Raw genomic sequence first — 13574 nt, 5'->3', positions numbered from 1 at the left:
TTGCTATTTCTTTTAACAGTCTGACATTGTCAGAATTGTCCGTAAAAATAAATTTGAGGTACCACATGGGGAAAATCTTAAAAAAGTAGTTTCGTCATTGAAAAAAGTGAAATTATATTTTGATAATTTTCACTGTGAAATTATCAAATATAATTTTCACGGATAAATCAGTAATCCACTGAAAAGCATAAAATAAATTTCAATCTTACATGCAAAACAAACAAATATCCTCTATTTATCCAGTTATTTAATTATCAATGGTCGCGTTAGGTAGATGAAAAAATGTACTTCTTCTAAACTACATTAAAAAAAAAAGATTACATGTATAGAATTTCGCCTGGATTCTGTGTCATTCCGTGCCTAGATTTCGCCCTGGTTCCGTGCCAAGATTCCGCCCAGAATCTGTGCTAGTTTTCCGCACATAAACAGTTCATGCTTATTTACATACTACACGTCAAATTCCCTCCCGATTCCCTTTATTTGGCTTGTTCAGATTACTGTAATTCTGGGCGGAATCCGTGAGGTAATTCCGTTCCATTTCTGCTGTCACAAGGCATAATTATTAAATATATTGGCGAATATTCCCTTCCATATTTTCGACAGTTTCCGCATGTTTAATATATGTCAATCCATTTAGGGTGCAGGCTACCAAATTCAGGCTGCTGGTCTGCTACGGAGCTTATATTATTTCAGCAGTACAAAGGTAAAGTTCATATAATTATGCTTGTAAGGGCTTAAAAATTGATTATGTAATGAATCTTCGACCGTTTTCCCTTGATCTTCATGGACATTATAAATGTTGACTTTCTTCGGAACTTCTTTCCGTACGAATTTTAAATTTTCATTATACAATAGAATTGATTATTTGAAAGAGTCGTGTCTTTTTTTAAATGACAGTACTCATAATTCAATTGTACAGTTGATTTCTTTCGTCGTGTTTTAATTGATCGTGTGTGCGTGTGTTTGTGGACAAGTAATAAGGAAAAGACAACTTGTGCTTTTTATCTCTTTCTATCATAATTGACAAATTTACAAATATTAAGGAATAGGACAGTAAAAGATGTAAAAATAAAAAAATGAAATAATAAAAAATGGTACAAACATGAGTTTGAAAGAAAAAATCTTTTTTCAAAAAATGAATGCTTTCAGATGTGCATGATATACGGGGAAATGTGTTTTACCACGTCAATGTTTCTAAAAATAACTTCGAAAGAGTCTGAGCAGTATTGTCAAAAAACAGATAAAATAAATAAACCGTCATTGCACTGGCGATCACATTAAAATGTTAATAAATACGAAATATTCTTGCATATCAGACAGGATTATCTACCGTTTACACCGGTGCTAGAAAACTCTATCTTACACCCCCCATGTAAGACAAGTCGCGTACGTTTTAAATGACGTCATTGACGCGAGCCTTTTATGAATGAATTGTGTTCTTAGGATGACGTCACTTAACCGTTATGAATGAAGTTGTAAGTTCATACGCTACTATAAGAAAAAGTGCGTTATGAAAATATCCGTTTTTGTAATTTCTGTTCCGAAAATAATTGATATTTAATATGCAAGAAAAAGAATCAAACACCAGCTGTCAGTGCAGACGGGAATATCTAGCTCTCGGGTAACTGTTTAGCGGAAACTCGGCAGAGCCTCGTTACCGCCGTAAACAGTTACCCTCGAGCTAGATATTCCGGTCTGTACCGGCAGCCAGTGTAAGATTCTTATATTTCTCTACGTTTCACTTTTTTAGTTCGTCGGCTCCGTGTTACACAGCAGCTTGATGAATTCTGAAATGAGAACAGCTTAATATTAGTTAATGAAAGAAACCATCATAAAATATTAGCTAACTTAACGTATCATCGGTATATTCAAAATAAACTTCATGTTAATGTGTTAGTAATATATAGGGCGCCTCTAATAAAGATACGGCTCTACTTTGGATATAGGTTCCCGGGGGAACATCACCGTAATGCTACAGACTCAATGGTAGGTAGATGATTTAACAGTTACATGAATATGAATGATTCTTACTATGAATATATTTTACTTTCGCACAACTAGTATTTCACATTTTTGTAACATTTTTATTTGTTTGGGTCGTCAGACCAAACAAATAATGGTAGCGAAATTTCAGAGTCTAATGTTGTTAATTGCAAATGCCGAAAGTAGTCCACTTTTTTGAAGCGGTTACTTCCCTTTTGTATGTACACTAAAGCCGAAAAATTCAGGGGAGATCACTGCGTAAAGATGGTCAAAGACAGGCGCATCAATTTTCAAGCAAAGTAATTCCCGAATGGTCGAAGATTTCTAATATTGTTTTTATTGTATTTTTGCTGATCTAAAATAACTAAATACAAAGCGGACATTCAATCTCTGACACAGAAGTTTACGACAAACCTAACAACAAGTAGTTCTCAAACAGCTTAAAACTAGCGATTTAAAAGAAAGAAATATTTTATTTTGTTAGCAAGTTATCCAACAAATTACAACGCATTTAAAGTTAAACAATAGCGTTGGGCTTATAGAATTGTCAATAAATGCACAATCACAAATTACGCGGATGAATATGATTTTATCAATGAAATACTATTTATTACCGAATACTACACAAACCGAGTAGTGGAATATATAGATTCTACATGTCGGACTGTTTGGGCGAGAGGATTTTCGCTAAAATATTTTACTTCAATTTTAAACAATAGGTTTAACCCTGAACAAAATACCTCGAAATTAATAAGGATTACAAACCCGAAATGCAATGGAAGTTCTAATTTTAGAATGACTTGATATTATTCAGACTTTCAGTGTATAACCCTCCGTGGTACAGTGGTAACGCGCTCGCTTAGTGAGTGAGAGGTCTCGAGTTCGAATCCCAGTCGAGGAAACTTTTTTTTTTGTTAAATTCTTTTTTAAGTGTTTTTGTTAAGGAAGTAGCCATGATGATATGCAAGGATAAAGTGTGGCTGTCGTAAAAAAATGAACATAAATGATTTTTTGATGCAACTCTAGTTATGCAGAATTCCGTATGTATCAAACTCTGGTGCCTTGCAAAATGAATTATAATACATAAAAATAAACCTATACAGGAAAATGCATGCAGATATACAGTACGATTTAGATTGCAAAGATCAGAAATACCACCGAACTTGCAAGCCCTTTGATTCTTTATAAATATAAATGCTTATAGTAAGCTCCAGGATTATTTACATCTGTGTTAAACAACAGTTAAAGTCGTTACAAGCCCTAATTTAGAATAGTATGGTTTTCTTCAGCCCGTTCACATATAAATTCACCGTGGCTGAAGGGTTTTCGGGCTCGCTTAGGAAGCGAGAGGTCTGGAGTTCAAATCCCAGTAAAGGTAACTCATTTTTTTTCAAATTGTTAAAGTCAAATAAACATTGGATTGAATATCAGTGTTGCAATTAGTCTTATAGCCAATTTACTACAATTAAAACGCTGGAAAGCATTGGTGGCACTATACATATAATCTCACAACCTGCACCTTTCTTACATTCTGAGACCCAAACAAATTCAGCGCCTTCTGTGCTTTGATTTTTGTTGCCATTCCCAACAAACCTCACTCACATTCAGCTAAGTTCAAATGTAGAAAATATATAATCTGATTAAGAAAGTCATATTTTAATCAAATCTGCAGTCATATTTTGCATTTTAAAAACAGTTTGTTTGGTTATACAAACAATATTTATTTTACTTTTCAAAATGAAACATATACACGCCGTAAAGCCGGAGCCAGTGATGCCAGATTGCTGCAGTGAAGACAGAAAACTTCAGGTAGGTTAGAAATTTGGTTGATATATTTATATTCCGCAAATAAGGACAATTTCATTGTGATAGACTTATTGTCCATAATATTTAATGAAATGATTGACTTGAGATTCTATCAGGTAATTTAACACTCGTTTCCCTATTTCATAAAATATTTTGATCGTGTTAAAATTTCAGCTTTTTTGCTCAAAATATCTCAAGTTTGAGATAAATACCGGAATTTACTGTTTTACACATAAACTTTCATCGCTTAGGGACGCGCATGCCAATTATTATCCCAGTGCGTCTTTTCTTGAGAATGTCACAGGCGTCCAAACTAGCCCGCTTTAAGAAAAAAATTGCTGCCGTTGGAGGCAGAATTTTTTAGGCTGCCAATGATGACAGAAATGCTCTGAAAGTGGCTAACATTCTGACAGAAAATCAAGATCAACCTGTTATTAATTCCTTTATTCTTAGAGTACTTTTATCAGCAACTGTGGCGTCGGACTATCTCTTACTAATACGTTCTCTCTCAGCTCCACTTTGCACTGCACGCTCGCACTTTGCACTGCACAATCACACTTGACACTACACACTCGCACTTTGCACTTGATCAGGTAATCAGCTTTCTTTAAATGTCTAATGAAACACATATTCAGCGATACAAATATACTGTATTATAAGGACATATGTATACATAAATGTTGTTAGCTGAATATAATCTAACTTAATTCAATGTTCTAGTTAAAGAATATAATCAATTTCAGAATAATAAAAAAACACAAGAAAATGTATATAAATTGTTAAATGAGTGAGCATATTGTTTTTTAATACACTTATTGCTACCTATAGTTACAAAATTGCCTACTGTATATAGTTTTAGGATTATCGCTTTTTTTTATATTCATTTTCTCTATCTTTTTCCCTTCCTCTCATTCTTTCAGGTATAATCTCTTTATATTTTAATGTAAATCGCTTCTCGAATCATTTCCGCAACTTCATCATCACTTTCACTCTACTTACCATTATAATCTACCATTCCATCTCCGTTCATATCCGCCTCTCGAATCATTTCCGCGACTTCTTGGTCCGTTAATTTCTCCCCTAGATTCGTCATCACATAGCGTAACTCATCCGCACTAATATAACCATTATTGTCTTTGTCGAAAACTCGGAATGCTAAAACAAAATCACAAATCTATCGTTAAATTACATTTAATTAAAATCTATAGTTAAATAACATTAAAACTTGTTTATTCAAATTCTACGTTTGCAAAAGATATTTAAGATATTTGAGCCTTTTAACCATTATTTTTTGCCTTCAACCTGGACAAACACGGCAAGTATCATATCATGTGGTCGAGTCGATATCTGGATGACCGGCGGACGACGCTGGATGATATACCTCATGTAATTCAGTTTCAAATGAGAGATTAGTGAAAATATACGAGTCGCATGCTTAGCTATAAATGAGCTAGATTTGACCTACTTTTTAGTCAGATCTTTGGAAAACATTTATGATAAAGCCAATACTTGATAGAAAAGATAATATCATAAGACTTTAGACAAAGCAATTTTTACAGCTCTTTTTTTTCGCTTGCTGATAAGTAAACATACCTCTGACATAAGTAGTGATCGAACTTGTTATCCCTCGGTTAGAAAGTATACATAGGCCACCCCTTATTTAAGACTTTATATCGGATAATGTAGGCCTAATAAAGATTACCCTAATAAAAACAAAATAAGAAAGCTTTATATCTTTGTCAATGTAGACAATTAGCCATACCTTCTCTCATCTCCTGTTCTGGATCCGCCCTCCGCTGGTACCCAATCATCATCTTTACAAACTCATCAAAGTCTATACTCCCGTTCTCTGTATAAGGAAAACAATGGAATAATTATCCGGAATAATTACACGACGGTTTTAGCCTGTAAGTACATATTCTCTTCTAAAAGGATAACAAAAATAGTACTTTAAAACTAATAAAGACGTTCCGAGAGGCCAATTATTTGTATATGACATGGCACTCATTCTTGATGTCTGTTAATTAAATGAATACAATAATATCTTTTTTCTCATTATGATGAACTTCGTCTGACAAGATATACAATTAGACATTTTTCCGCGTTCATTATGTATTTGGATGGCACAAAATGTGTGTTCTCGAGTTTTCTCGTAAAATCTCTAGTAATATAGATGTTTACAAGTGATTACATAGTAACTAGCAGCCAGAAATAGCTGGCTTGGTTCCATTCATAACACAAAAATGTACACACTCGAATGTTGTTGATTAAATACTTCTAAGACGAGATCCCTGTAATTGATTCCTTCATGTATTTTACATGTTCCTTTTCATTCTCAAAATTACTAGGCATGATTAATGCGTGACTGGAACCTATTAACTGATCCGCTGAATAATTGAAATTGTCAAAATGACAGAATTAATGAAGACAGCATAATTCTGAATTATGATTTATTCACAGAAATAGAACCGATTTTCATCGAGCGAATTTTCTAACAATTCCATGCCCATGCTTGCATACATGCTCATGTTTTATTTTTTTCATGACTACACCGTGCTTCTCATGAAATTAATACAGATCAGTTTGTTCCCGTATCTTGACACTAATGTGCATAAAACGGTTGCTGAATTAATGTAATTATGGCTTGAATTTGACAACAAATGTTCATTGATTATAAATTGAATGCACAAATCTGCAGAAGTCACAACTTAAGCTCGAATACAAATTAAATAAAACAACGGAATCAAAATTGACGGGATTAGGGTTATATGTCCCACACTGCTCATTTTTTATTAGTTCGTCTGTTTCAAAGAAAAACACGAGCTATTATGAACACAACAGAACAGACCAGAATTTTATTCACATACTTATACATATGTGCATCGTCTCTTCTTAACAAAGATTTGATTAAACATAGTCACATGGCAGGTGAAAACAAACAAGTTATAAACAACTTTTTTTAGATAAATTAACAATAATTTAAGAGGACAAAATTTATGCAAGAAGATAATAACAATTCAATTATGTTAAGAGTTAATGATTGTGTTTCGAAACGATAAAGATTCTTGGATATAAGAGGGTTGTCCCAAAAGTCCGTGACAAATTTTATAGCTGGTTCATTTTTAACGCCAATAGATAATAATTCACACACATTACTGTTAAGGTTATTATTTAACATTATAACAAGTCATTTACAAAATATTTACTCTGGTTACTTAGAAATTTTCAGTATTAACGACATTGGATTGAGTTGCCGGCGCACGTCAAATAATTTGTATTTTGATACGAATAGGCTAAAATTAATTACGTATATTTCAAGTATCCTATGATGTGTCTGCACAATGCCACGTTGACTTCCTCTGCTGCTATGTTTACGTCATCTCAGAGAATTTTAGTTAAATAACTTAAGAAACGAACAGCCTACGGATAAATGAAAATATCTCATAAAAAAAGGTAAGTTAAAATGGCGACGTTCGAAGAATTTGCGGCGCAGTGAACATGTCATTTAGGTTTTGTGACTATTTCGAGATGACACATGTTACGATTTTCAACAAATATACCAAATAGAACAGTTTAAAAACATATCCTGAGCATTTGTGTACAAAAGGCATGAACGGAACCAGAGTTCTACACTACAAAAAACGAAAATCAGGAAAGCATTAATAGGAAGACCGATCTCCGTCGCCTATTTCCTACAGCTAAAAGCAGGTGCAACCTGACCGGATGTTCGTGTGTAGCAAAAATTAATGTATGTCATCCAAACATTCAACAGACTTTAACCAATGATTTAAGTCTGTAATTGGCGATTTATGGGTAAAGCTGCATCATCATTGCGTTTAATTAAAGCAATTGAGTGTATTTGAGAAAGGCGCCTTATATAGATTTAACTCCGTCTTTGACGTTTGACGTACGCCGCGATTCGGATAGTTGCCATAGTGTTTACGGCATATGTTTGTTGTTTGTTGATATTTTTCTATGTAAGTTTGTGAAAACGCTTCAATTATATGGGTTTATAACATATTAAAATATCAAGTTCGTATCTATTTTAGATAGCTTTTAAACAATCTTGTCACAGAATATTGGGACAACCCTCGTATTTTGCATAATTATAACAATTTATTTTGCGTTGAAAGTAGATATATAAATTTAAACACAGATGGTCTAACATAATAACATTTTTTAAGATACTGCATTTGGAGACTATGAAAACAAGGGCATACACATATAAAGTGAAACTAGTATTCATCGTCAAATGTATTGCAACATAAACAATATCGCTGATCACGAGGTGTATTATTCCTATTGTATCTCCCAGTCTGTATTCTTAAAGGATGTACAGATAATCTTAATCTACAAAATTAATATATATCTATACAGTCGTTTAGGGTGTTCTGGATCGCTAACAACAATTATATTTGTCACTTATCTGAAAGTAGCATTGTTGGAATTTTATTTGTTTCAAGAGAAAGATAAATTCTTCCTCTCTTTAACCAACATAAGTTTTTGCAAAAAGCTGTTAGCTTTCATTCTTGATTGTACCTTCGAGCAGCATGACCTTTTCGGTTATTTTCGGTTCAGTTTAGGCAGTTTCGGACCATATTAGGGATCTTCTCAAAACATTTTCAAAAACCTTCCCAATGGGTTACTAATCAGTAATTGTGATGTGTTTCAGAAATATTCTTTGTTTGTAAGAGCCATTGGCATTAATTATCAGAAGAACAGACAAAAAGGCCATTTTACACATGGGTCAATTTAAGAGAATAATGATTAAACTATTATTATTCAGAATTATTTATTAAACAAGATGGTAACAATTGACTCAGTAGCTAACAAGATTATAAAGCATGTAAACACTGATTGAGATCATAATCTTAAATAATTGGTTTAACAGGGTAATCACAGTTAATCAAAGAATAATCAAATAGACAACATACAAAATGACTAGATTTTAAAGCATGTAAACACTAATTGAGATCATAATCTTAAATAATTGGTTTAACAGGGTAATCACAGTTAATCAAAGAATAATCAAATAGACAAAATACAAAATGACTAGATTTTAAAGCATGTAAACACTGATTGAGATCATAATCTTAAATAATTGGTTTAACAGGGTAATCACAGTTAATCAAAGAATAATCAAATAGACAACATACAAAATGACTAGATTTTAAAGCATGTAAACACTGATTGAGATCATGATCTTAAATAATTGGTTGAACAGGGCAATCACAGTTGATCAAAGAATAATCAAATAGACAACATACAAAAGGACTAAAAAATTACACATTATATAATTATAATGTTCAGATCAATGTCACAGAGTGTGCTCAAAACTGATATATCTACATGTACAAATAACTACATACATGACACTTTCATAACTGAACCTTCTGCCATTTTTTCCAAAGTAGAGCTCAACAAGGAAAGGTTATATTCGAATTTGCTTGGTGTACTTGTAATATAATAGGAGCAAGGGATAACTGCTCCACCACCTTTGTCCCCAGGTGCTGGCTAGGGAGGAAAGCTCTGACAGGGTTCACCAGTAGCAACAGCATACACACTGCCATCTTCGTCTAGCACAGTCCTGAAAAACCCTGCTAACACTCTGGGTGCATGTCCAACAGGCAAACCAGCAATATCTGATGATTTTAAGTGCCTCTGATGGTCTGTAATCACGTCATGCAGTTTTTCATCGAACTCCTCAAGTTCTGGCAACCATACTAGACAGGCATCTCGATCAACAATGTTAGTGTACTCTCTGTCCACCCTAAGTTTAGTTGGTGGATCTGTAATTGATGGTTTGATTTGGTATGCTTGGTGTCCCTTAACAACACTATTTTCCAGCACAATAGTTTTTAACAAAGCAGGATCACTTGCTTCTGAAGGGCCTTGAACTGGTTCATTGGTTTTTGCCACAGTCCAAAGTGCTTTTGAGAACACCCCCAGTATGGAAGGTCACGTGATCCGAAACTAGCCGAACGACTGCTTTCATTTCATGGCATGTGACTATTGTCAAGAACAGGTGATGGTATTTTCGCTTATTTTGATTGACAGAGGACATGTTTGTGAACATTTTGGTATATGAACATGATGTATTGGTTCAATATTTACCGATTCACGAGGCCCTGTTCACAGAATCGCCATTTTTTCCCGTACTTTTTCTGGAGTAAATGTGAAGGTCACTTGTCATCAGTAAAAAAATCATGTCATGAAAATCGCTTTTGGTAAATAAATAACCGACAATTTCTCCAGAAAAGACCATTCTTTCAAAATCAAACAACCATTTCAAGAAATATTTACCACATGTTTCACAATTTTATTAGTTTACTGACAGTGGTCCGGAACTAACTAAGATCCGGAACACCCTAAACGACTGTATTTACAAGCCGGATTATCAAGATAATTTTCATAATCAAAATTAATCTTAAAACTCTTGTAATTAAACAAAACATGGCTACGTTCTAACGTAGTTGCCCACCCCTGTTTAAAAGTATCTATAACTACGTTTTAAAAATAAAAGGGAACATTTTTTAATCAACGCAATCTTCATTAAAAATTTCAGCAAAAGCATCATAACAGAGTAGCTTTTTAACATTTGAAACCCAATTGCGGTGTGCTTTATTACGATTTTTGTCTTATGATTCATGTGTCGTCGTTGTTAACGTTATTGTCATTATGGTTGGCGAGAACTTAAACTTTACCTTCCCTTTTTGTTTTTGTTTAAATATTAGGTTACTCTAATCGCCGATGGTACCCGAAATGTATGTGTGCTGTTTTGTGTGTGCGTTATGTTCGAAATATGTATAGTTATTAAACCTGTTGGTATTTATGAAGTATAAATGTGGGTGTATGGGTGCGGATGTGTGTGCGTGCGTTTGTTTGGATGTGAAAAAAACAACTCTTTGTGACCATGCGTTTGTATTATCTGGACAGAAGTTTATTATATGTTATGTTCACTTTATTACTGTATGATCACAAAAAAGAGAACTTAAATTTAGGCCATCATCACAAAACTTTAAATGCATACTTATCATGACAAGACGCAATTGTAAATCAAAGGGATTATTCTGAAAACTATATTTTAAGAGTTGACCCACTTCAGTTTTTTTTATTAATATCAAACATTAAGAAGATGATTTCAAAACTATCAAAGGTATCAACTTGAAACACGAAAACCTTCTGTTCATGGTAAAACAAGGGACATTTTTCAATTATGCACAGTAGTAAGACAAGGAGCATTGACATTAAACTAATGTTTAGGAGTTATGCCCTATTTCACTCTATATAATATCTACAAAATATGGCTATTGATAGAAAATTTCAAAAACTAACAAAAATATTGTACTTATGCCCCCTTTTGATACCCACATCTTGAACATTCACAATCATAAATTTATTCATCTTATTGAGAAGCGAATTACGCAATAGCCATAACACCAAAACAATCTTGATTTTATTATCCACAGTCGTTTCCCTTTACAGACGAGCGTTACCAAAATATCTGTAATGATCTTGAATAATACCGGAGACAATTTAATTTAATGAGCGTTTGTCTGTTTTCTTATATCCGAAAATCATTAACAATAACATCATACAAATGTTTTTCAAAAACGACCCTTCAAAAACCAATTCAAACAACTTTTAAACCCAAGCCGCACTTTTATCTTGAATCACAAAAGATCATTGGTATGTATACTTCAGACAATGGTTGAAAAAAAACGCACTCAGTATACCTGTAATGTTTTAACAACATGTGCAGAACATGCGATAAGGTATTTTTTCTGAGTAATCATAGTTTAAACAATGTAATACTAGATTATGAATGTTAGGTACTCATTTATCGAACAATCCATACAGGGCTATATATAAATGGCGGGAACTTACTGTTGACGTCAGCATGCTGGATCATCGTCTCTATGTCCTTGTCGGTAGGCGACTGACCAAGCGCCCGCATCACTGTGCCAAGCTCCTTTGCACTTATCACATTGTCTTTGTTTTTGTCGAACAAATTGAATGCTTCACGAAACTCTGAAAAATATTTATATGTTTATTTACTTATTATTGTTCGCTTCACTCTAATAACACTATACATTGTAAATGGTTGAACATATTTTGCGATTTTTTTGCAGGGGTAAAAACACCAAAAAGTATTCTTTGAAAAACATGATTGGATCAAGAAAGCAATGCCTCATTAACATAGTTGATTAACAACTGAAATGGAAACTAAATCGGTGATTTTTCATCATTGCAATGCCCGTAAAATCTCAGTCACTAAAATCTGAAATCTCAAAATCAGCTTTTCAAAAGGAGAAAAAAATAAGCATATATACCTGCAAGCTGCTCTTCTGTTATTCCGCTTGCCTGAAAAGATAAAAGGAACCAAAATTTAATTGTACATCTTTAATTTCCATCACTGAGCAATGATATTTAATTATGTGTTTAATACAGACTAAAATGTCAAGTTGTATTTCCTAGAAAATACCTCATATACGCCATTTATCCAATGTCTTTATATTTTTGCATTCTTGTCTCGTAATACATATAGGTAATAAATCATTGAAATGAGATACATCAAATGCAAACAAATTGAAACTGGAGATAAGCTGATCTTAAAACCAAAGCAAATAAACAAAATTGAAAAGAGAAAACAGGAAATTAACTAATATCTTGAAATCAAGATGCAGACGACTTCTTGGGGAACATTAGCGGCGCCTGGACAATAAAATTTAAGAGGAAAATCTCTTTGATAAAGTAATTGAATTAAGGCATTTTCTATTCTTGCATTACCAAAATGCACTTATTCGAATTTAGCTTATTTTGTTGGACAAATCTTGTTTGTGATCAGCAAATAGTTGGAGAAACGGTTGTTTCAAAGGAACATCTAATACATACATTCAAAACTTATTCTGTATCATTTCTGGTGATATACTTAATGACCGCAGCATATTTTTGTACTGAGTGACCTTTGGCCAATTATCTGGCTTTACAACAAGCAACATATGGTACATACGAAGTTTGAAATAGTTTTTGTTAGCATATTACTATGTTGAGTGTATAGTGAATGAGCTATATATACAATAAAAAAAAACCCATGCAAAACGAGTCTGAAAATTAAGAAATCTAGAACTCAACGCTTTTTAGAAATCAGTTCTCATTTGAGAAAATTTGTATAATAATAAGAATAAGAGGATCTATTTGTATTTTCATGTTGACAACTGTGTCATTACGTACTTTAGTGTATGAAAATCATGTTTCATTATACTACCTATACAATTCTTGATGAAAATACGTTTTTCTTTTCTCGCATGTATGTTATATGTTTCTCGAGTCGTTAAGTACGTGAATTGGCGCATGAATACAGACTGTTTTACAATAAAAAGACAATCAATGCGCTATACTGATAGATTGTGTCTCTCTCTTTGATTATGTGAAGTTTTATTAACACTGGATTTATACTCCGGGCGTGAACACCATATGGATCTTAAGGTAAAGTTGATTAAGAAAGTTGTAGTCTAGGGGTGAACCCCATATTGATCTCAAAATTGAGCCTTGGTAAAAGAATAAAGTTAAAAACTTATCATGTGATTGACCTATATTCTTTTTCACATATGGTGTTATAGTGCACACACAAAGCATGTTATATTCGCTATGTATCATAACATGGAATGCGGCAAACCACAAAAGGCTCAAACAAACGAAATAAAATTATTCGTACCATTACAAAAAATCTCTTAACCATTTAGCTGAACGATGATTCGTAACTGTTTGCAGTTACTTCTTTT

The 13574-nt window shown here is 33.2% G+C and overlaps 1 protein-coding gene across 2 annotated transcripts; it reads right to left on the bottom strand.

Annotated features, from left to right (window-relative positions):
* Positions 1-992: 992 nt before the first annotated feature.
* On the bottom strand, positions 993-12153 carry LOC132750612 (calmodulin-A-like; the record flags this gene model as incomplete). 2 transcript variants are annotated; one of them, XM_060740623.1, is given in 6 exon segments in its annotated part: positions 993-1304; positions 1729-1787; positions 4789-4944; positions 5552-5638; positions 11677-11820; positions 12123-12153. In XM_060740623.1, coding segments are annotated over 5 exon segments (459 nt in total), but the record flags the coding sequence as incomplete, so codon positions are not given.
* Positions 12154-13574: the final 1421 nt, after the last annotated feature.

This window comes from Ruditapes philippinarum, unplaced genomic scaffold (assembly GCF_026571515.1).
Source record: "Ruditapes philippinarum isolate M1 unplaced genomic scaffold, ASM2657151v2 ctg8656_1_1_1_1, whole genome shotgun sequence".
Taxonomy (NCBI): domain Eukaryota; kingdom Metazoa; phylum Mollusca; class Bivalvia; order Venerida; family Veneridae; genus Ruditapes; species Ruditapes philippinarum.
This window is presented reverse-complemented; position numbering and strand designations above follow the sequence as displayed.